This window comes from Mustelus asterias, unplaced genomic scaffold, assembly GCF_964213995.1.
Source record: "Mustelus asterias unplaced genomic scaffold, sMusAst1.hap1.1 HAP1_SCAFFOLD_2430, whole genome shotgun sequence".
In the NCBI taxonomy this organism is placed as follows: Eukaryota; Metazoa; Chordata; class Chondrichthyes; order Carcharhiniformes; family Triakidae; genus Mustelus; species Mustelus asterias.
In genome coordinates this window covers 1,158-25,862 of record NW_027592375.1, presented here as the reverse complement: position 1 = coordinate 25,862, position 24,705 = coordinate 1,158, and the positions used below count along the sequence as shown (strand labels likewise).

Sequence of the window (24,705 nt, the reverse complement as noted above, 5' to 3'; positions counted from 1 at the left end):
AGGGGGCGGGGCCAGACGTTACGTATGACGTATAAACGGTATAACGGGCAGGGCCAGCTGGTGCGCCTGACGTCACAAAACGATTGTGTGCGGGGACAGCGGGTGCGTCTGACGTAATAATAGGGCTCTGGGCGGAGCCAGCCTCTGCGTGTGACGTGACAGAGCGATGGGGGGGGGGGAGCCAGCCTCTGCGTGAGACGTAACAGAGCGATGCGGGCGGAGCCAGCCTCTGCGTCTGACGTAACAGAGCAATGCGGGCGGAGCCAGCCTCTGCGTGAGACGTAACAGAGCGATGGGGGCGGAGCCAGCCTCTGCGTGAGACGTAACAGAGCGATGGGGGCGGAGCCAGCCTCTGCGTGAGACGTAACAGAGCGATGGGGGCGGAGCCAGCCTCTGCGTGTGACGTCGGGCCGGCTCGGGCGGCCGGAAAGCTCCGGGAATTGCCGAACCCGGGCCGGCGCTGAAAGAAACGGGAGGCCGAGCGGCCGGGGAGGAGGAGAGGAGCAAGATGGCGGAGCGGGCTCTGATGATGGAGGCGGACGGCATCAAGAAGCGGATCCTCCACGTCGGCAGCGGCGACCTCCCCGACTTCTCGGACGGCACCAAGGTGAAGCCGGGCGGCCCCGAGGCTCAGGCTCGCCTCGCCCCGCTCCGGCCTCGCGCTCCGATAACGGCCGCGGGCGGAGGGCGGGCCCGCCTCCCCTCCGCTCCCATTGGCCGCCACCACCCGCGCTCGGAGTCAGCGGGCCAATCAGAGAGGGCGCGGGCTGGCGGGCGCGGCTCCCATTGGTCAGCCTCGCGCGCGTCACCGGGCAGGGGCGGGGCTACGGGCTGGTACCGCTTTCTGATTGGCCCGGGCGGATGTCAATCGGACGGGCGGGGATGGTGATTGGCTGGAATGGGAGGCGGCCCTGATTGGGCAGCGGACAGCGGGCCTGTCCGGATTGGTCGGCGCCTCAGTCTGTCAGTGGCGCTGAGCGATGTGATTGGACCGGAGCTGGGCAATGGAAAGGGGGCGGGGTTTGATTTGAATAAGGGGCGGGTCCTAGTGATTGAGTGACAGCTGGGGAACAGACACTGATTGGTCAGGATAGGTGGTCACCGCGACAGCGTGCCGGTCACTGCCGGGGTCACCGCGACAGTGTGCCGGTCACCGCCGGGGTCACCGTGACAGTGTGCCGGTCACCGCCGGGGTCACCGTGACAGTGTGCCGGTCACCGTGACAGTGTGCCGGTCACTGCCGGGGTCACCGCGACAGTGTGCCGGTCACCGCCGGGGTCACCGTGACAGTGTGCCGGTCACTGCCGGGGTCACCGCGACAGTGTGCCGGTCACCGCCGGGGTCACCGTGACAGCGTGCCGGTCACCGCCGGGGTCACCACAACAGTGTGCCGGTCACTGCCGGGGTCACCGTGACAGCGTGCCGGTCACCGCCGGGGTCACCACGACAGTGTGCCGGTCACTGCCGGGGACACCGCGACAGTGTGCCGGTCACTGCCGGGGACACCGCGACAGTGTGCCGGTCACCGCGACAGTGTGCCGCTCACTGCCGGGGTCACCACGACAGTGTGCCGGTCACCGCCGGGGTCACCACAACAGTGTGCCGGTCACTGCCGGGGTCACCGCGACAGTGCCGGTCACTGCCCGGGTCACCGCGACAGTGTGCCGGTCACTGCCCGGGTCACCGCGACAGTGTGCCGGTCACTGCCTGGGTCACCACAACAGTGTGTCGGTTACTGCCCGGGTCACCGCGACAGTGTGCCGGTCACTGCCTGGGTCACCACAACAGTGTGTCGGTTACTGCCCGGGTCACCGCGACAGTGTGCCGGTCACTGCCCGGGTCACCGCGACAGTGTGCCGGTCACTGCCCGGGTCACCGCGACAGTGTGCCGGTCACTGCCGGGTCACCGCGACAGTGTGCCGGTCACTGCCCGGGTCACCGCGACAGTGTGCCGGTCACTGCCGGGGTCACCGTGACAGTGTGCCGGTCACCGCCGGGGTCACCGTGACAGTGTGCCGGTCACTGCCCGGGTCACCGCGACAGTGTGCCGTTCACTGCCGGGGTCACCGTGACAGTGTGCCGGTCACTGCCGGGGTCACCGTGACAGTGTGCCGGTCACCGCCGGGGTCACCGTGACAGTGTGCCGGTCACCGCCGGGGTCACCGCGACAGTGTGCCGGTCACCGCCGGGGTCACCGCGACAGTGTGCCGGTCACTGCCGGGGTCACCGCGACAGTGTGCCGGTCACCGCCGGGGTCACCGCGACAGTGCGCCGGTCACCGCCGGGGTCACCGCGACAGTGTGCCGGTCACCGCCGGGGTCACCGCGACAGTGTGCCGGTCACTGCCGGGGTCACCGCGACAGTGTGCCGGTCACCGCCGGGGTCACCGCGACAGTGTGCCGGTCACTGCCGGGGTCACCGCGACAGTGTGCCGGTCACTGCCGGGGTCACCGCGACAGTGGCCGGTCACTGCCGGGGTCACCGTGACAGTGTGCCGGTCACCGCCGGGGTCACCACAACAGTGTGTCGGTCACCGCCGGGGTCACCGCGACAGTGTGCCGGTTACTGTGACAAACAGTCCAGCACAGGAACAGGCCCTTCGGCCCCTCCAAGGCTGTGCCGATCATGATGCCCGAACTAAACTGAAATAAACCCTCCTGCCCTCACTCGGTCCGTATCCCTCCATTCCCTCCCTATTCATGGACCCATCCAGATGCCTCTTAAATGTTGTTAATGTTCCTGCTTCCACCACCTCCTCCGGCAGCGCGTTCCAGGCACCCACCGCTCTCTGCGTGAAAACCTTCCCCCGCACATCTCCCTTAAACTCCCCCCCCTCACCTTGAACCTGTGCCCCCCGGGTAACTGACACTCCCACCCTGGGGAAAAGCCTCTGACTCTCCACCCTGTCTCTGCCTCTCATCATTCTGTAGACCAGGTCTCCCCTCAGCCTCCGTCTCCCCTCAGCCTCCGTCTCCCCTCAGCCTCCGTCTCCCCTCAGCCTCCGTCTCCCCTCAGCCTCCGTCTCCCCTCAGCCTCCGTCTCCCCTCAGCCTCCGTCTCCCCTCAGCCTCCGTCTCCCCTCAGCCTCCGTCTCCCCTCAGCCTCCGTCTCCCCTCAGCCTCCGTCTCCCCTCAGCCTCCGTCTCCCCTCAGCCTCCGTCTCCCCTCAGCCTCCGTCTCCCCTCAGCCTCCGTCTCCCCAGTGAAAACAATCCCAGTTTATCCAACCTCTCCTCACAGCCGACACCCTCGAGACCAGGCAACATCCTGGTGAACCTTCTCTGCACTCTCTCCAAAGCTTCCACATCCTTCTGGTAGTGTGGTGGCCAGAACTGTACACAATACTCCAAACACGGCCTAAGCAAGGGTTTATAAAGCTGCAACATGATTCCCCAACTCCTGTACTTGATGCCCCGGCCAAGACTGGGTGTTCCACACTGTGTGAGGGTGCAGACACTCTGTGAACTGCTGTACTCGATGCCCCGGCTGACGAAGGTAAGTCTGCCGTACGCTTTCCGGGCAGTGGTGACCATGCCGGGGAGTTTATAACGGGGCAATCGTTACGAGTGTGACTTCACCTATCAGGAGATGTGATCAGTTGCAAAGATATCGGCTGCAGAATGTTTGGCATCAACAGTAAACTCTCCCTCTCCGCCTCGTCCCCTCCCTCTACGCCTCCCCCCCTCGCTTCCCCGCTCCCTCCCCCTCTCCCCGCTCCCTCCCCCTCTCCCCGCTCCCTCCCCCTCTCCCCGCTCCCTCCCCCTCTCCCCGCTCCCTCCCCCTCTCCCCGCTCCCTCCCCCTCTCCCCGCTCCCTCCCCCTCTCCCCGCTCCCTCCCCCTCTCCCCGCTCCCTCCCCCTCTCCCCGCTCCCTCCCCCTCTCCCCGCTCCCTCCCCCTCTCCCCGCTCCCTCCCCCTCTCCCCGCTCCCTCCCTCTCCCCCCGCTCCCTCCCCTTCTCCCCGCTCTCTCCCCCCTCCCTCCCCCTCTCCCCGCTCCCTCCCCCTCTCCCCGCTCCCTCCCCCTCTCCTTGCTCCCTCCCCCTCTCCTTGCTCCCTCCCTCCCCCTCTCCCCGCTCCCTCCCCCTCTCCCCGCTCTCTCCCCCTCCCTCCCCCCTCTCCCCGCTCCCTCCCCCTCTCCCTCCCCCCTCTTCCCGCTCCCTCCCCCTCTCCCCGCTCCCTCCCCCTCTCCCCGCTCCCTCCCCCTCTCCCCGCTCCCTCCCCCCTCTCCCCGCTCCCTCCCCCTCTCCCCGCTCCCTCCCCCTCTCCCCGCTCCTTCCCCCCTCTCCCCGCTCCTTCCCCCCTCTCCCCGCTCCCTCCCCCCTCTCCCCGCTCCCTCAACCCTCTCCCCGCTCCCTCTCCCCTCTCCCCGCTCCCTCTCCCCGCTCCCTCTCCCCGCTCCCTCTCCCCGCTCCCTCTCCCCGCTCCCTCTCCCCCGCCCGCTCCCCCTCTCCCTCCCCCTCTCCCCGCTCCCTCTCCCCGCTCCCTCTCCCCGCTGCCTCCCCCGCTCCCTCCCCCTCTCCCACCCCCCTCTCCCCGCTCCCTCCCCCTCTCCCCGCTCCCTCCCCCTCTCCCCGCTCCCTCCCCCTCTCCCCGCTCCCTCCCCCCTCTCCCCGCTCCCTCCCCCTCTCCCCGCTCCCTCCCCCTCTCCCCGCTCCCTCCCCCCTCTCCCCGCTCCCTCCCCCCTCTCCCCGCTCCCTCCCCCCTCTCCCCGCTCCCTCCACCCTCTCCCCGCTCCCTCTCCCCTCTCCCCGCTCCCTCTCCCCGCTCCCTCTCCCCGCTCCCTCTCCCCGCTCCCTCTCCCCCGCCCGCTCCCCCTCTCCCTCCCCCTCTCCCCGCTCCCTCTCCCCGCTCCCTCCCTCTCTCCCCGCTCCCTCTCCCCGCTCCCTCCCTCTCTCCCCGCTCCCTCCCCCTCTCCCCGCTCCCTCTCCCCGCTCCCTCCCTCTCTCCCCGCTCCCTCTCCCCGCTCCCTCCCTCTCTCCCCGCTCCCTCCCCCGCTCCCTCTCCCCGCTCCCTCCCTCTCTCCCTGCTCCCTCCCCCTCTCCTCGCTCCCTCCCTCTCTCCCCGCTCCCGCTCCCCCCTCTCTGTAACAGGCCACATTTCACTACAAGACGATGAGGTGTAATGAGGGCAGGACAGTGATTGATGACAGCTGGACTCGGGGAAAGCCCATGGAGCTCATTATTGGCAAGAAGTTCAAGCTGCCTGTGTGGGAGACCATCGTGGTGTCGATGCGCCAAGGGGAAGTGGCAGAGTTTCTGTGTGACACAAAGGTAGGGCCCCCTCTTTCCAATACAGTTTTGGCTCTGCCCCTGACCGGCCCAATGAGCTGACACTCAGCTCTCTCTCTCCATCTCACTGTCAGCACGTGATGGTCTACCCAATGGTGTCGAAGAGCTTGCGGAACATTGCGGTGGGTAAGGACCCCCTGGAGGGGCAGCGCCATTGCTGTGGGATTGCACAGCTCCATGAGCACCATTCGCTCGGACACTGTGACCTGGACCAGCTGCAGAAAGACCCACAGCCGCTCGTCTTCCTCATCGAGATGCTCAAGGTAAAGGATCTGGGAGCTGGCAGCGAGAGATTAACCACCAGGGCCTTGACTTAACTAAACCCCATCCCGTTCACTCCCACTGTACACAATCCCAATCCCAAACCCCTTCCCGTTCACTCCCACTGTACACAATCCCAATCCCAAACCCCTTCCCGTTCACTCCCACTGTACACAATCCCAATCCCAAACCCCTTCCTGTTCACTCCCACTGTGCACAATCCCAAACCCCTTCCCGTTCATTCCCACTGTACACAATCCCAAACCCCTTCCCGTTCATTCCCACTGTACACAATCCCAATCCCCTTCCCGTTCATTCCCACTGTACACAATCCCAATCCCCTTCCCATTCACTCCCACTGTACACAATCCCAATCCCCTTCCCATTCACTCCCACTGTGCACAATCCCAATCCCCTTCCCATTCACTCCCACTGTACACAATCCCAATCCCAAACTCCTTCCCATTCACTCCCACTCTACACAATCCCAAACCCCTTCCGGTTCACTCCTACTGCACACCAATCCCAATGGACCCAAAACCCTTCCCGTTCACTCCCACTGTCACAATCCCAATCCCCTTCCCGTTCACGCCCACTGTGCACAATCCCAAACCCCTTCCCGTTCACTCCCACTGTGCACAATCCCAATCCCAAACCCCATCCCGTTCACTCCCACTGTGCACAATCCCAATCCCAAACCCCTTCCCGTTCATTCCCACTGTACACAATCCCAAACCCCTTCCCGTTCACTCCCACTGTGCACAATCCCAAACCCCTTCCGGTTCACTCCTACTGTACACAATCCCAAACCCCTTCCCGTTCACTCCCACTGTACACAATCCCAATCCCAAACCCCTTCCCGTTCACTCCTACTGTACACAATCCCAATCCCCTTCCCGTTCACTCCCACTGTACACAATCCCAATCCCAAACCCCTTCCCGTTCACGCCCACTCTACACAATCCCAAACCCCTTCCGGTTCACTCATACTGTACACAATCCCAATGGACTCAAACCCCTTCCGGTTCACTCCCACTGTACACAATCCCAATGGACCCAAACCCCTTCCCGTTCACTCCCACTGTACACAATCCCAATGGACCCAAACCCCTTCCCGTTCACTCCCACTGTACACAATCCCAATGGACCCAAACCCCTTCCCGTTGACTCCCACTGTGCACAATCCCAATCCCCTTCCCGTTCACTCCCACTGTACACAATCCCAATGGACCCAAACCCCTTCCTGTTCACTCCCACTGTACACAATCCCAATGGACCCAAACCCCTTCCTGTTCACTCCGACTGTACACAATCCCAATGGACCCAAACCCCTTCCTGTTCACTCCCACTGTACACAATCCCAATGGACCCAAACCCCTTCCTGTTCACTCCCACTGTACACAATCCCAATGGACCCAAACCCCTTCCCGTTCACTCCCACTGTACACAATCCCAATGGACCCAAACCCCTTCCCGTTCACTCCCACTGTACACAATCCCAATGGACCCAAACCCCTTCCCGTTGACTCCCACTGTGCACAATCCCAATCCCCTTCCCGTTCACTCCCACTGTACACAATCCCAATGGACCCAAACCCCTTCCTGTTCACTCCCACTGTACACAATCCCAATGGACCCAAACCCCTTCCTGTTCACTCCCACTGTACACAATCCCAATGGACCCAAACCCCTTCCCGTTCACTCCCACTGTACACAATCCCAATGGACCCAAACCCCTTCCCGTTCACTCCCACTGTACACAATCCCAATCCCAAAGCAATTCCAGTTCACTCCCACTGTACACAACCCCAATCCCCTTCCCGTTCACTCCCACTGTACACAATCCCAATCCCCTTCCCGTTCACTTCCACTGTACACAATCCCAATCCCCTTCCCGTTCACTCCCACTGTATACAATCCCAATCCCAAACCCCTTCCCGTTCACGGCCACTCTACACAATCCCAAACGCCTTCCGGTTCACTCATACTGTACACAATCCCAATGGACTCAAACCCCTTCCCGTTCACTCCCACTGTACACAATCCCAATCCCCATCCCGTTCACTCCCACTGTGCACAATCCCAATCCCAAACCCCTTCCCGTTCATTCCCACTGTACACAATCCCAAACCCCTTCCCGTTCACTCCCACTGTGCACAATCCCAAACCCCTTCCGGTTCACTCCTACTGTACACAATCCCAAACCCCTTCCCGTTCACTCCCACTGTACACAATCCCAATCCCAAACCCCTTCCCGTTCACTCCTACTGTACACAATCCCAATACCCTTCCCGTTCACTCCCACTGTACACAATCCCAATCCCAAACCCCTTCCCGTTCACGCCCACTCTACACAATCCCAAACCCCTTCCGGTTCACTCATACTGTACACAATCCCAATGGACTCAAACCCCTTCCGGTTCACTCCCACTGTACACAATCCCAATGGACCCAAACCCCTTCCCGTTCACTCCCACTGTACACAATCCCAATGGACCCAAACCCCTTCCCGTTCACTCCCACTGTACACAATCCCAATGGACCCAAACCCCTTCCCGTTGACTCCCACTGTGCACAATCCCAATCCCCTTCCCGTTCACTCCCACTGTATACAATCCCAATCCCAAACCCCTTCACGCCCACTCTACACAATCCCAAACCCCTTCCGGTTCACTCATACTGTACACAATCCCAATGGACTCAAACCCCTTCCCGTTCACTCCCACTGTACACAATCCCAATCCCCTTCCCGTTCACTCCCACTGTACACAATCCCAATGGACCCAAACCCCTTCCTGTTCACTCCCACTGTACACAATTCCAATGGACCCAAACCCCTTCCTGTTCACTCCCACTGTACACAATCCCAATGGACCCAAACCCCTTCCCGTTCACTCCCACTGTACACAATCCCAATGGACCCAAACCCCTTCCCGTTCACTCCCACTGTACACAATCCCAATCCCAAAGCCCTTCCAGTTCACTCCCACTGTACACAACCCCAATCCCCTTCCCGTTCACTCCCACTGTACACAATCCCAATCCCCTTCCCGTTCACTTCCACTGTACACAATCCCAATCCCCTTCCCGTTCACTCCCACTGTACACAATCCCAATCCCAAACCCCTTCCCGTTCACTCCCACTGTACACAATCCCAAACCCCTTCCCGTTCACTTCCACTGTACACAATCCCGATCCCCTTCCCATTCACTCCCACTGTACACAATCCCAATGGACTCAAACCCCTTCCCGTTCACTCCCACTGTACACAATCCCAAACCCCTTCCCATTCACTCCCACTGTACACAATCCCAATCCCAAACCCCTTCCCGTTCACTCCCACTGTACACAATCCCAAACCCCTTCCGGTTCACTCCCACTGTACACAATCCCAATCCCAAACCCCTTCCCCTTCACTCCCACTGTACACAATCCCAATCCCAAACCCCTTCCCATTCACTCCCACTGTACACAATCCCAATCCCAAACCTCTTCCCGTCACTCATAGGAAGCCTGCAGTTCAGAAAGAGGCCATTCAGCCCATCGAGTCTGCACCGACCACAATCCCACCAGGGCCCTACCACCTTATCCCTACATATTTACCCACTAATCCCTCTAACCTACGCATCTCAGGACATTAAGGAGCAATTTTGTAGCATGGCCAATCAACCTAACCCGCACATCTTTGGACTGTGGGAGGAAACCGGAGCACCCGGAGGAAACCCACGCAGACACGAGGAGAATGTGCAAACTCCACACAGACAGTGACCCGAGCCGGGAATCGAACCCGGGTCCCTGGCGCTGTGAAGCAGCAGTGCTAACCACTGTGCTACCGTGCCACACCCCTTGGCGTTCACTCCCACTGAACACAAACCCAATCCCAAACCCCTTCCCATTCACTCCCACTGTACACAATCCCAATCCCCTTCCCTTTCACTCCCACAGCACACGATCCCAATCCCAAACCCCTTCCCATTCACTCCCACTGTACACAATCCCAAACCCCTTCCCATTCACTCCCACTGTACACAATCCCAAACCCCTTCCCATTCACTCCCACTGTGCACAATCCCAAACCCCTTCCCATTCACTCCCACTGTACACAATCCCAAACCCCTTCCCATTCACTCCCACTGTACACAATCCCAAACCCCTTCCCATTCACTCCCACTGTACACAATCCCAATCCCCTTCCCGTTCACTCCCACTGTACACAATCCCAAACCCCTTCCCGTTCACTCCCACTGTACACAATCCCAATCCCCTTCCCGTTCACTCCCACTGCACAAAATCCCAATCCCAAACCCCTTCCCGTTCACTCCCACTGTACACAATCCCAAACCCCTTCCCGTTCACTCCCACAGAGCACAATCCCAATGGACCCAAAACCCCTTCCCGTTCACTCCCGCTGTACACAATCCCAATCCCAAACCCCTTCCCGTTCACTTCACTGTACGCAATGCCAATTCCCTTCCCACTCACTCCCACTGTACACAATCCCAATCCCAAACCCCTTCCTGTTCACTCCCACTGTACACAATCCCAATGGACTCAAACAACTTCCCGTTCACTCCCACTGTGCACAATCCCAAACCCCTTCCCATTCACTCCCACTGTGCACAATCCCAAACCCCTTCCCATTCACTCCCACTGTACAAAATCCCAATCCCCTTCCCGTTCACTCCCACTGTACACAATCCCAATCCCCTTCCCGGTCACTCCCACTGTACACAATCCCAAACCCCTTCCCATTCACTCCCACTGTACACAATCCCAAACCCCTTCCCATTCACTCCCACTGTACACAATCCCAAACCCCTTCCCGTTCGCTCCCACTGTACACAATCCCAATTCGAAATCCCTTCCCGTTTACTCCCACTGCACTCAATCCCAATCCCCTTCCCGTTCACACCGACTGTACACAATCCCAATCCCAAACGACATAGGGAGGATAGGGGAAGGGGATATTAGGCAGGGATTTATGGAGTTGGGGTGGAAACTAAAGGCCAAGACTGACAGAGTGGTTATCTCTGGACTCTTGCCTGTACCACGGGATAGTTTAGAGAGGAATAGGGAGAGGGAAGGTTTGAATTCATGGCTGAGGGGATGGTGCAGGAGGGAGGGGTTCAGGTACTTAAGCAATTGGGGCTCGTACTGGGGAAGGTGTGACCTCTATGAGAAGGATGGTCTACACCTTAATCAGAAGGGGACCAATATCCTGGGGGGTAAATTTGCTAAGGCCATGCAGGGAGGTTTAAACTGATTCGGGGGGGGGGAGGGATCCTGAGTAGTGGGGCTGAAAGTGAGGGATGCATGGATGGGGACTGCAATGCACGGCATTGCAGAGGTGGGGTGGAGCAGGGTTTGAAATGTGTATACTTCAATGCCAGGAGTATTCGCAATAAAGTGGGTGAACTTGCAGCGTGGATCAGTACCTGGGACTTCGATGTTGTGGCTATTTCAGAGACATGGATAGAGCAGGGGCAGGAATGGATGCTGCAGGTCCCGGGGTTCAAATGTTTTAGTCGAAGTAGGGAAGGAGGTAGAAGAGGGGGAGGGGTAGCATTATTGGTCAGAGATTGTATCACAGTGTCAGAGAGGAGGTTTGATGAGGACTTATCTGTTGAGGTAGTATGGGCGGAGATTAGAAATAGGAGAGGAGAGGTCACCCTGTTGGGAGTCTTTTATAGACCTCCTAAAAGTTCTAGAGAGGTTGAGGAAAGGATTGCGGAGTCAATCCTGCTTAGGAGTGAAAGTAATAGGGCAATTGTTATGGGGGATTTTAACTTGACTAATATTGACTGGAATTGTTATAGCTCTAGCTCGTTAGAGGGGTCAGTTTTTGTTCAAAGCGTGCAGGAAGGTTTTTTGACTCAGTATGTAGACAGGCCAACTAGAGGTGAGGCTATATTGGATCTGGTGCTGGGAAATGAGCCAGACCAGGTGCTAGACTTGGAAGTTGGTGTGCATTTTGGTGATAGTGACCACAATTCGGTTACGTTCACCTTAGTGATGGAAAGGGATAGGCATGAACCTCGGGCCAGTGGTTTTAGCTGGGGGAAGGGTAATTATGAGGCTATTAGGAGAGAATTAGGAAACATAGGTTGGACTAGGAGATTACAGGGACTGGGAACGTCCGACATGTGGAGTTTTTTCAAGGAGCAGCTACTGCGAGTCTGTGATAGGTATGTCCCTGTCAGGCAAGGAGGAATTGGTAGGGCTAGGGAACCGTGGTGCACCAAAAAAGTTTCTTTGTTGGTTAAAAAGAAAAAGGAGGCTTATGTTCGGATGAGACGTGAGCACTCGGGTAGTGCACTAGAAAGCTTTAGATTGGCTAAGAGGGAGTTGAAGAGCGAGCTTAGAAGGGCTAAAAGGGGACATGAGAAGACTTTGGCGGATAGGGTTAAAGAGAATCCTAAGGCGTTCTATAGGTATGTCAAGAACAGAAGGTTGGTTAGGGCAAGTTTAGGGCCAGTTATAGATGGCAGAGGGAAGTTATGTGTGGAACCGGAGGAGATTGGTGAAGCATTGAACCAATATTTCTCTTCGGTGTTCACGCAAGGGGACATGAATATAGCTGAGGAGGACACTGGGTTGCAAGGGAGTAGAATAGACAGTATTACAGTTGATAAGGAGGATGTGCAGGATATTCTGGAGGGTCTGAAAATAGATAAATCCCCTGGTCCGGATGGGATTTATCCAAGGATTCTCTGGGAGGCAAGAGAAGTGATTGCAGAGCCTCTGGCTCTGATCTTCAGGTCGTCGTTGGCCTCTGGTATAGTACCAGAAGATTGGAGGTTAGCGAATGTTGTCCCATTGTTTAAGAAGGGGAACAGAGACTTCCCCGGGAATTATAGACCGGTGAGTCTCACTTCTGTTGTCGGCAAGATGTTGGAAAAAATTATAAGGGATAGGATTTATAGTTATTTGGAGAGTAATGAATTGATAGGTGATAGTCAGCATGGTTTTGTGGCAGGTAGGTCGTGCCTTACTAACCTTATTGAGTTTTTTGAGAAAGTGACCAAGGAGGTGGATGGGGGCAAGGCAGTGGACGTGGTATATATGGATTTTAGTAAGGCGTTTGATAAGGTTCACCATGGTAGGCTTCTGCAGAAAATGCAGATGTATGGGATTGGGGGTGATCTAGGAAATTGGATCAGGAATTGGCTAGCGGATAGGAAACAGAGGGTGGTGGTTGATAGTAAATATTCATCATGGAGTGCGGTTACAAGTGGTGTACCTCAGGGATCTGTTTTGGGGCCACTGCTGTTTGTAATATTTATTAATGATCTGGATGAGGGTATAGTTGGGTGGATTAGCAAATTTGCTGATGACACCAAAGTCGGTGGTGTGGTAGACAGTGAGGAAGGGTGTCGTAGTCTGCAGGAAGACTTAGACAGGTTGCAAAGTTGGGCCGAGAGGTGGCGGATGGAGTTTAATGCGGAGAAGTGTGAGGTAATTCACTTTGGTAGGAATAACAGATGTGTTGAGTATAGGGCTAACGGGAGGACTTTGAATAGTGTGGAGGAGCAGAGGGATCTAGGTGTATGTGTGCATAGATCCCTGAAAGTTGGGAATCAAGTAGATAAGGTTGTTAAGAAGGCATATGGTGTCTTGGCGTTTATTGGTAGGGGGATTGAATTTAGGAGTCGTAGCGTTATGTTGCAACTGTACACAACTCTGGTGCGGCCGCACTTGGAGTACTGTGTGCAGTTCTGGTCCCCACATTACAGGAAGGATGTGGAGGCTTTGGAGAGGGTGCAGAGGAGGTTTACCAGGATGTTGCCTGGTATGGAGGGGAGATCCTATGAGGAGAGGCTGAGGGATTTGGGATTGTTTTCGCTGGAAAGGCGGCGGCTAAGAGGGGATCTTATTGAAACATATAAGATGATTAGAGGTTTAGATAGGGTGGATAGTGATAGCCTTTTTCCTCTGATGGAGAAATCCAGCACGAGGGGGCATGGCTTTAAATTGAGGGGGGGTAGTTATAGAACCGATGTCAGGGGTAGGTTCTTTACCCAGAGGGTGGTGAGGGATTGGAATGCCCTGCCAGCATCAGTAGTAAATGCGCCTAGTTTGGGGGCGTTTAAGAGATCCGTAGATAGGTTCATGGACGAAAAGAAATTGGTTTAGGTTGGAGGGTCACAGTTTTTTTTTAACTGGTCGGTGCAACATCGTGGGCCGAAGGGCCTGTTCTGCGCTGTAATGTTCTATGTTCTATGTTCAAACCCCTACCCGTTCACTCCCACTGTACACAATCCCAATCCCAAACCCCTTCCCATTCACTCCCACTGTACACAATCCCAATCCCCTTCCTGTTCACTCCCACTGCACGCAATCCCAATCCCAAACCCCTTCCCGTTCACTCCGACTGTACACAATCCCAATCCCCTTCCCGTTCATTCCCACTGTACACAATTCCAATCCCACACCCCTTCCCGTTCACTCCCACTGTGCACAATCCCAAACCCCTTCCGGTTCACTCCTGCTGTACACAATCCCAATGGACCCAAACCCCTTCCGGTTCACTCCCACTGTACACAATCCCAATGGACCCAAACCCCTTCCCGTTCACTCCCACTGTGCACAATCCCAATCTCCTTCCCGTTCACTCCCACTGTACACAATCCCAATGGACCCAAACCCCTTCCCGTTGACTCCCACTGTGCACAATCCCAATCCCCTTCCCGTTCACTCCCACTGTACACAATCCCAATCCCAAACCCCTTCCCGTTCACGCCCACTCTACACAATCCCAATGGACCCAAACCCCTTCCCGTTGACTCCCACTGTGCACAATCCCAAACCCCTTCCCGTTAACGCCCACTCTACACAATCCCAATGGACCCAAACCCCTTCCCGTTCACTCCCACTGTACACAATCCCAATGGACCCAAACCCCTTCCCGTTCACTCCCACTGTACACAATCCCAATGGACCCAAACCCCTTCCCGTTCACTCCCACTGTACACAATCTCAATCCCAAACCCCTACCCCTTCACTCCCACTGTACACAATCCCAAACCCCTTCCCCTTCACTCCCACTGTACACAATCCCAAACCCCTTCCCGTTCACTCCCACTGTACACAATCCCAAACCCCTTCCCCTTTACTCCCACTGTACACAATCCCAATGGACCCAAACCCCCTTCCCGTTCACTCCCACTGTACACAATCCCAATCCCAAACCCCTTCCCGTTCACTCCCACTGTACACAGTCCCAATCCCAAACCCCTTCCCATTCACTCCCACTGTACACAATCCCAATCCCCTTCCCGTCACTCATAGAATCCTACAGTGCAGAAAGAGGCCATTCGGCCCATCGAGTCTGCACCGACCACAATCCCACCCAGGCCCTACCCCCATATCCCTACACATTTACCCACTAATCCCTCTAACCTACACATCTCAGGACACTAAGGAGCAATTTTGTAGCATGGCCGATCAACCTAACCCGCACATCTTTGGACTGTGGGAGGAAACCGGAGCACCCGGAGGAAACCCACGCAGACACGAGGAGAATGTGCAAACTCCACACAGACAGTGACCCGAGCCGGGAATCGAACCCAGGTCCCTGGCGCTGTGAAGCAGCAGTGCTAACCCACTGTGCTACCGTGCCAAACCCCTTGGCGTTCACTCCCACTGAACACAAACCCAATCCCAAACCCCTTCCCATTCACTCCCACTGTACACAATCCCAATCCCCTTCCCTTTCACTCCCACAGCACACAATCCCAATCCCAAACCCCTTCCCATTCACTGCCAATGAACACAAACCCAATCCCAAACCCCTTCCCATTCACTCCCACTGTACACAAACCCAATCCCAAACCCCTTCCCATTCACTCCCACTTTACACAATCCCAATCCCCTTCCCTTTCACTCCCACAGCACACAATCCCAATCCCAAACCCCTTCCCATTCACTCCCACTGTACACAATCCCAAACCCCTTCCCGTTCACTCCCACGGAGCACAATCCCAATGGACCCAAAACCCCTTCCCGTTCACTCCCGCTGTACACAATCCCAATCCCAAACCCCTTCCCGTTCACTTCACTGTACGCAATGCCAATTCCCTTCCCACTCACTCCCACTGTACACAATCCCAATCCCAAACCCCTTCCTGTTCACTCCCACTGTATACAATCCCAATGGACTCAAACACCTTCCCATTCACCCCCACTGTACAAAATCCCAATCCCCTTCCCGTTCACTCCCACTGTACACAATCCCAAACCCCTTCCCGTTCACTGCCACTACACAATCCCAATTCCAAATCCCTTCCCGTTTACTCCCACTGCACACAATCCCAATCCCCTTCCCGTTCACACCGACTGTACACAATCCCAATCCCAAACCCCTACCCGTTGATTTCCACTGTACACAATCCCAATCCCAAATCCCTTCCCGTTCACTCCAACTGTACACAATCCCAATCCCAAACCCCTTCCCGTTCACTACCACTATACACAATCCCAATTGCCTTCCCGTTCGCTCCCACTGTGCACAGTCCCATTTCCAAACCCCTTCCCATTCACTCCCACTGTACACAATCCCAATCCGCTTCCCGTTCACTCCCACCGTACAAAATCCCAATACCAAATCCTTTCCCGTTCACTCCCACTGTACACAATACCAAACCCTTTCCTGTTCACTCCCACTGTACACAATACCAAACCCCTTCCTGTTCACTCCGACTGTACACAATACCAATCCCCTTCCCGTTCATTCCCACTGTACACAATCCCAATCCCAAACACCTTCCCGTTCACTCCCACTGTCCACAATCCCAAACCCATTCCCGTTCACTCCCACTGCACGCAATCGCAATCCCAAACCCCTTCCTGTTCACTCCCACTGCACGGAATCCCAATCCCAAACCTTCCCGTTCACTCCCACTGCACGCAATCCCAATCCCAAACCCCTTCCCGTTCACACCGACTGTACACAACCCCAATTCCAAACCCCTTCCCGTTCACTCCCACTGTACACAATCCCAATCCCGAAACCCTTCCCATTCACTCCCACTGTACACAATCCCAATCCCAAACACCGTCCCGTTCACTCCCACTGCACGCAATCCCAATCCCCTTCCCGTTCACTCCCACTGCACGCAATCCCAATTCCAAACCCCTTTCCGTTCACTCCCACTATACACATTCCCAATCCCCTTCCCGTTCACTCCCACTGTACACAATCCCAATCCTAAACCCCTTCCCGTTCACTCCCACTGTACGCAATCCCAATAGACCCAAACCCCTTCCCGTTAACTCCCACTGCACAATCCCAATCCCAAACTCCTTCCCATTCATACCCACTGTACACAATCCCAATCCCCTTCCAGTTCACTCCCACTATACACAATCCCAATGGACCCAAACCTCTGCCCGTTTAATCCGACTGTACACAATCCCAATCCACTTCCCATTCCCTCCCACTGTACACAATCCCAATCCACTTCCCATTCACTCCCACTGTACACAATCCCAATCCACTTCCCATTCACTCCCACTGCACACAATCCCAATCCCAAACCCCTTCCCATTAACTCCCACTGTAGAGAATCCGAATCCCAAATCCTTTCCCATTCACTCCCATTGTACACAATCCCAATCCCAAACCCCTACCCATTCACTCCCACTGTACACAGTCCCAATCCCAATCCCAAACCCTTCCCTTTCACTCCCACTGTACACAATCCCAAACCCCTTCCCGTTCACTCCCACTGTACACAATCCCAATCCCCTTCCCGTTCACTCCCACTGTACACAATCCCAAACCCTTCCCTTTCACTCCCACTGTACACAATCCCAAACCCTTCCCTTTCACTCCCACTGTACACAGTCCCAATCCCAATCCCAAACCCTTCCCTTTCACTCCCACTGTACACAATCCCAAACCCCTTCCCGTTCACTCCCACTGTACACAATCCCAATCCCCTTCCCGTTCACTCCCACTGTACACAATCCCAAACCCTTCCCTTTCACTCCCACTGTACACAATCCCAATCCCCTTCCCGTTCACTCCCACTGTACACAATCCCAATCCCCTTCCCGTTCACTCCCACTGTACACAATCCCAAACCCCTTCCCGTTCACTCCCACTGTACACAATTCCAATCCCCTTCCAGTTCACTCCTACTGTACACAATCCCAATCCCAAACCCCTTCCCGTTCACTCCCACTGTGCACAATCCCAATCCCAAACCTCTTCCCGTTCACTCCCACTGTACACAATCCCAATGGACCCAAACCCCTTCCCATTCACTCCCACTGTACACAGTCCCAATCCCAAACCCTTCCCTTTCACTCCCACTGTACACAATCCCAAACCCCTTCCCGTTCACTCCCACTGTGCACAATCCCAATCCCCTTCCCGTTCACTCCCACTGTGCACAATCCCAATCCCCTTCCCGTTCACTCCCACTGTACACAATCCCAAACCCCTTCCCGTTCACTCCCACTGTGCACAATCCCAATCCCCTTCCCGTTCACTCCCACTGTGCACAATCTCAATCCCCTTCCCGTTCTCTCCCACTGTTTACAATCCCAAACCCCTTCCCATTCACTCCCACTGTACACAATCCCAATCCCCTTCCCGTTCACTCCCACTGTGCACAATCCCAATCCCCTTCCCGTTCACTCCCACTGTACACAATCCCAATCCCAAACCCCTTCCCATTCACTCCCACTGTACACAATCCCAATCCCCTTCCCGTTCACTCCCACTGTGCACAATCCCAATCCCCTTCCCGTTCACTCCCACTGTACACAATCCCAATCCCCTTCCCGTTCACTCCCACTGTACACAATCCCAATCCCCTTCCCGTTCACTCCCACTGTACACAATCCCAATCCCAAATCCTTTCCCGTTCACTCCCACTGTGTGGAACCAACAGTCTCTGTATCTCTCCCTCCACACTACCCCCTCCCACTCCCCTTCCTCTCTCCCTTCCCCCTCTCCCGACCTGTCCCCCCTCCCTCGCCTCTCCCTCGCCCCTCTCTCTCCGCGCTCTGTGACCCTGTGCCCGCGGTGTTTTCTCAGGTTGAGGACCCTGGGACGTACCAGCAGGAAGCCTGGGCCATGACGGATGAGGAGAAGCTGGACGCAGTACCCCAAATTCACGAGGAAGGAAACCAGCTCTTCAAGCAGGGCCGGGTGAAGGAGGCCAGTAAGCGCTACCACGATGCCATCGCCTGTCTCAAAAACCTGCAGATGAAGGTGAGCGTCAGGGAGTGCCGCACTGTCAGAGGGTCAGTGCTGAGGGAGTGCCGCACTGTCAGAGGGTCAGTGCTGAGGGAGTGCCGCACTGTCAGTGGGTCAGTGCTGAGGGAGTGCCGCACTGTCAGAGGGTCAGTACTGAGGGAGTGCCGCACTGTCAGAGGGTCAGTGCTGAGGGAGTGCCGCACTGTCAGTGGGTCAGTACTGAGGGAGTGCCGCACTGTCAGAGGGTCAGTACTGAGGGAGTGCCGCACTGTCAGAGGGTCAGTGCTGAGGGAGTGCCGCACTGTCAGAGGGTCAGTGCTGAGGGAGTGCTGCACTGTCAGAGGGTCAGTACTGAGGGAGTGCCGCACTGTCAGAGGGTCAGTGCTGAGGGAGTGCTGCACTGTCAGAGGGTCAGTGCTGAGGGAGTGCCGCACTGTCAGAGGGTCAGTGCTGAGGGAGTGCCGCACTGTCAGAGGGTCAGTACTGAGGGAGTGCCGCACTGTCAGAGGGTCAGTGCTGAGGGAGTGCTGCACTGTCAGAGGGTCAGTACTGAGGGAGTGCCGCACTGTCAGAGGGTCAGTGCTGAGGGAGTGCCGCACTGTCAGAGGGTCAGTGCTGAGGGAGTGCCGCACTGTCAGAGGGTCAGTGCTGAGGGAGTGCTGCACTGTCAGAGGGTCAGTACTGAGGGAGTGCCGCACTGTCAGAGGATCAGTGCTGAGGGAGTGCCGCACTGTCAGAGGGTCAGTGCTGAGGGAGTGCCGCACTGTCAGAGGGTCAGTGCTGAGGGAGTGCCGCACTGTCAGAGGGTCAGTACTGAGGGAGTGCCGCACTGTCAGAGGGTCAGTGTTCCTGTAGTTTAGACTAAATGGTCGTTAACGGTGTGTGTTTCTGGGGTTACAGGAGAAGCCAGGCGATGAGAACTGGCTGAGACTGGACAAGATGATCACACCGCTTCTCCTCAACTATTGCCAGTGTAAGATGGTGACTGAGGAATATTACGAGGTGATAGAACACTGTTCATCCATCTTAGCCAAGTATGAAGGTAAGCAGCAGGATTTTCACCGAGGGAGCGCCGCGCCGGCATTGAGGGAGCGCTATAGGTTCCGTACAGACAGAAACGGGGGAATGTATAATTGGGGGCAAAGAAATTGCTGAGCAACTGAATCCAGTGGAACCCGATTTTACACACCCCGACTTAGCGCGAAATCGGAGATGACCCGATGGACCTTTTTTTTTGCTATTTCCGGTTTAGTGATTTAGCGCGACCCCGATTTAGCGCGACCCCGATTTAGCGCGACCCCGATTTAGCGCGACCCCGATAACATTCGCGATAACATTTTATGGACCCCAACCATCGTGTTAAAACGGGGCTGCACTGTACGCACTCTGATTCTGTCTTCACAAAACAGGACACAAACCAGGTGCCAGAAATGTTGGAGAATGCACGATTTAGGGAGAGGGAAGAACTGAGAGATCAGTATTAGTAGAGAAACGGTGCTGGGAAAGTTGATGGGATTGAAGGTGGATAAACCCCAGGGCCTGATAATCTACATCCCAGAGTACTGAAGGAAGTGGCTCTGGAAATAGTGGATGCATTGGTGGTCATCTTCCAGGATTCTATAGACTCTGGAACAGTCCCTGCAGATTGGAGGATAGCGAATGTCACTCCAATATTCAAAAAGGGAGGTAGAGGGAAAACAGGGAATTATAGACCAGTAAGCTTAACATCGGCAGTGGGGAAAATTCTCGAATCCATTATCAAGGACTTTATAGCGGAGCATTTAGAAAGCAGCAGCAGGATCAGACAGAGTCAGCATGGATTTATGAAGGGGAAATCATGCTTGACAAATCTGTTGGAATTCTTTGAAGATGTAACTGGCAGAGTTGACAAGGGGGAACCAGTCGATGTGGTATATTTGGACTTTCAGAAAGCGTTTGACAAAGTCCCGCACAAGAGATTATCGAGCAAGAATAAAGCGCATGGGATTGGGGGAAGTGTATTGAGATGGATAGAAAACTGGTTGGCAGAGAGGAAACAAAGAGTAGGAATTAATGGGTGCTTTTCAAATTGGCAGGCAGTAACTAGTGGGGTGCCACAGGGATTGGTGCTGGGACCCCAGCTATTCACAATATATATTAATGATTTGGATGAGGGAACAAAATGTAACATCTCAAAGTTTGCAGATGATACTAAGTTGGGTGGGAGGGTGAACTGTGACAAGGATGCAGAGATCCTTCAGAATGATCTGGACAGGTTGGGTGAGTGGGCTAATCAGTGGCAGATGCAGTATAATTTGGATAAGTGTGAGGTTATTCACTTTGGAAGCAAAAACAAGAAGGCAGATTACTACCTGAATGGCTGTAAATTGGGAGAGGGGAGTGTGCAGCGGGACCTGGGTGTCCTTGTGCACCAGTCGCTGAAGGTAAGCATGCAGGTGCAGCAGGCGGTAAAGGCGGCAAATGGCATGTTGGCCTTCATTGCGAGAGGTTTCGAGTACAGGAGCGAGGGATGTGTTGTTGCAATTATACAGGGCCTTGGTGAGGCCACACCTAGAGTATTGTGTGCAGTTTTGGTTTCCTTTTCTGAGGAAGGATGTTCTTGCTCTCGAGGGGAGTGCAGCGAAGGTTTACCAGGCTGATTCCGGGGATGGCGGGACTGATGTACGAGGAGAGATTGACCAGGTTAGGATTGTTTTCACTGGAGTTCAGACGAATGAGGGGGGGATCTCATAGAGACTTATAAAATTCTAACAGGACTGGACAGGGTAGATGCAGGGAGGATGTTCCCGATGGTGGGGGAGTCCAGAACCAGGGGTCACAGCCTGAGGATTCGGGGAAAACCATTTAGGACGGAGATGAGGAGACATTTCTTCACCCAGAGAGTGGTGAGCCTGTGGAATTCATTCCCACAGGAAGTAGTTGATGCCAAAACATTGAATGTATTGAAGAGGCGGCTGGATTTCGCACTTGGGGGCGAACGGGGTCAAAGGTTACGGGGAGAAAGCAGGATTAGGCGATTGAGTTGGATGATCAGCCATGATGGTGATGAATGGGGGAGCAGGCTCGAAGGGCCGAATGGCCTCCTCCTGCTCCTATCTTCTATGTTTCTATGTCAGTGCTGAGGGAGTGCCGCACTGTCAGAGGGTCAGTGCTGAGTGAGTGCCGCACTGTCAGAGGGTCAGTGCTGAGGGAGTGCCGCACCGTCAGAGGGTCAGTGCTGAGGGAGTGCCGCACTGTCAGAGGGTCAGTGCTGAGGGAGTGCCGCACTGTCAGAGGGTCAGTGCTGAGTGAGTGCCGCACTGTCAGAGGGTCAGTACTGAGGGAGTGCTGCACTGTCAGAGGGTCAGTGCTGAGGGAGTGCCGCACTGTCAGAGGGTCAGTACTGAGGGAGTGCCGCACTGTCAGAGGGTCAGTACTGAGGGAGTGCCGCACTGTCAGAGGGTCAGTGCTGAGGGAGTGCCGCACTGTCAGAGGGTCAGTGCTGAGGGAGTGCCGCACCGTCAGAGGGTCAGTGCTGAGGGAGTGCCGCACTGTCAGAGGGTCAGTGCTGAGGGAGTGCCGCACTGTCAGAGGGTCAGTGCTGAGTGAGTGCCGCACTGTCAGAGGGTCAGTACTGAGGGAGTGCCGCACTGTCAGAGGGTCAGTGCTGAGGGAGTGCCGCACTGTCAGAGGGTCAGTACTGAGGGAGTGCTGCACTGTCAGAGGGTCAGTGCTGAGGGAGTGCCACACTGTCAGAGGGTCAGTGCTGAGGGAGTGCCGCACTGTCAGAGGGTCAGTGCTGAGGGAGTGCCGCACTGTCAGAGGGTCAGTGCTGAGGGAGTGCCGCACTGTCAGAGGGTCAGTGCTGAGGGAGTTCCGCACTGTCAGAGGGTCAGTACTGAGGGAGTGCCGCACTGTCAGAGGGTTAGTGCTGAGGGAGTGCCGCACTGTCAGAGGGTCAGTGCTGAGGGAGTGCCGCACTGTCAGAGGGTCAGTGCTGAGGGAGTGCCGCACTGTCAGAGGGTCAGTGCTGAGGGAGTGCCGCACTGTCAGAGGGTCAGTGCTGAGGGAGTGTTGCACTGTCAGAGGGTCAGTGCTGAGGGAGTGCCGCACTGTCAGAGGGTCAGTGCTGAGGGAGTGCCGCACTGTCAGAGGGTCAGTGCTGAGGGAGTGCCGCACTGTCAGAGGGTCAGTGCTGAGGGAGTGCCGCACTGTCAGAGGGTCAGTGCTGAGGGAGTGCCGCACTGTCACAGGGTCAGTGCTGAGGGAGTGCCGCACTGTCAGAGGGTCAGTGCTGAGGGAGAGCCGCATTGTCAGAGGGTCAGTGCTGAGGGAGTGCCGCACTGTCAGAGGGTCAGTGCTGAGGGAGTGCTGCACTGTCAGAGGGTCAGTGCTGAGGGAGTGCTGCACTGTCAGAGGGTCAGTGCTGAGGGAGTGCCGCACTGTCAGAGAGTCAGTACTGAGGGAGTGCCGCACTGTCAGAGGGTCAGTGCTGAGGGAGTGACTGTTTGTGCTTTGACACCCAGACAATGTGAAGGCTTACTTCAAGCGTGGCAAGGCCCAGGGTGCGGTGTGGAATGAGGATGAAGCGCGACAGGATTTGTCGACGGCTGCGAAGCTGGATCCCAGCCTGCTGCCGCTGGTGAACCGTGAGCTGCGGCTGATCGATGAGCGGATGAGGCAGAAGGACAGGGAGGAAAAGTTCCGCTTCAAAGGAATGTTCCAGTGAGCGGGAGGGAGCCGAGCTCAGTGTCTCCCCAGCCTGTTCCCAGCCACTCGACACCCAGCTCAACCCGCTGGAGAACTCTTCCCCCCTCCCCAGCCCGCTCCCCCTCACCCCGCTCCTCCTCACCCCGCTCGTCCCCCTCACCCCCTCCCCCCGCTCCTCCGCACCCCCCCCCTCACCCCCTCCCCCCCGCTCCTCCCCACCCCCCTCACCCCGCTCCTCCCCGCCCCGCCCCCCCTCCCCACCTCCCCCCCTCCCCACTCCCAAACCTGCCGGCATGACCGTGGGAACGGGGGGAACAGGGACCCTTCCCTGGGTGAATGCCGGACAGGGTGGGGGTGTTGCTGGGCATTAGTTTTAACTTTCTCTGAGTCAGGGCTGTTGGCCATTCAGCCCGGGTTTTAGTGAGCTTGCAGAGGGGGGAGAGGATTCCCCCTCCCCCCCACCCCCTCAGTGCCTGGATGTCCCGTTGCCAAGTTGCGCTTTGTCCGTCTGTCTCCGATCGGTGTAAAGATCGGTATAAAATAGCCAATAGCTGATGCCAAGATGTCGCGCCCACTCGCCGAGTGGGCGATTCCTTATCTGTGTAAACCCCGAGCCCCTCCCCCTCCATCCCCAGCAGCCCCTCCCCCTCCATCCACCACCCCTCCCCCTCCATCCACCCCCCCTCCCCCTCCATCCAGCCCCCTCCCCCTCCATCCAGCCCCCTCCCCCTCCATCCACCCCCCCTCCCCCTCCATCCCCGGGAGCCCCTCCCCCTCCATCCCCGGCAGCCCCTCCCCCTCCATCCCCGGCAGCCCCTCCGCCTCCATCCCCGGGAGCCCCTCCCCCTCCATCCCCGGCAGCCCCTCCCCCTCCATCCACCACCCCTCCCCCTCCATCCACCCCCCCTCCCCCTCCATCCACCCCCCCTCCCCCTCCATCCACCCCCCCTCCCCCTCCATCCCCGGCAGCCCCTCCCCCTCCATCCCCGGCAGTCCCTCCCCCTCCATTCCCGGCAGTCCCTCCCCCTCCATCCAGCCCCCTCCCCCTCCATCCAGCCCCCTCCCCCTCCGTCCCCGGCAGCCCCTCCCCCTCCATCCCCGGCAGCCCCTCCCCCTTCCATCCCTGGAAGCCCCTCCCCCTCCATCCCCAGCAGCCCCTCCCCCTCCATCCCCAGCAGCCCCTCCCCCTCCGTCCCCGGTAGCCCCTCCCCCTCCATCCCCGGGAGCCCCTCCCGCTCCATCCCCGGCAGCCCCTCCCCCTCCA

The 24,705-nt window shown here is 57.0% G+C and overlaps 1 protein-coding gene across 1 annotated transcript; it reads left to right on the top strand.

The window, feature by feature from the left end:
* The first annotated feature begins 384 nt into the window (after positions 1-384).
* Positions 385-23,593, top strand: aip (aryl hydrocarbon receptor interacting protein). The gene is made up of 6 exons (XM_078207536.1): positions 385-607; positions 5,086-5,265; positions 5,358-5,546; positions 18,591-18,767; positions 19,653-19,794; positions 23,258-23,593. Exons 1-6 carry the CDS (start codon positions 509-511, stop codon positions 23,458-23,460), a joined length of 990 nt encoding a protein of 329 aa, XP_078063662.1. The 5' UTR covers positions 385-508; the 3' UTR covers positions 23,461-23,593.
* Positions 23,594-24,705: the final 1,112 nt, after the last annotated feature.

What these genes read in the sequence shown, in the direction of transcription:
- aip (XM_078207536.1), top strand. Translation starts at nt 509, where the DNA reads ATGGCGGAGCGGGCTCTGATGATGGAGGCGGACGGCATCAAGAAGCGG. An exon ending in ACTTCTCGGACGGCACCAAG is followed by an intron (nt 608 to 5,085) that starts GTGAAGCCGGGC and finishes TCTCTGTAACAG; the next exon opens with GCCACATTTCACTACAAGAC. An exon ending in CATCTTAGCCAAGTATGAAG is followed by an intron (nt 19,795 to 23,257) that starts GTAAGCAGCAGG and finishes TTTGACACCCAG; the next exon opens with ACAATGTGAAGGCTTACTTC.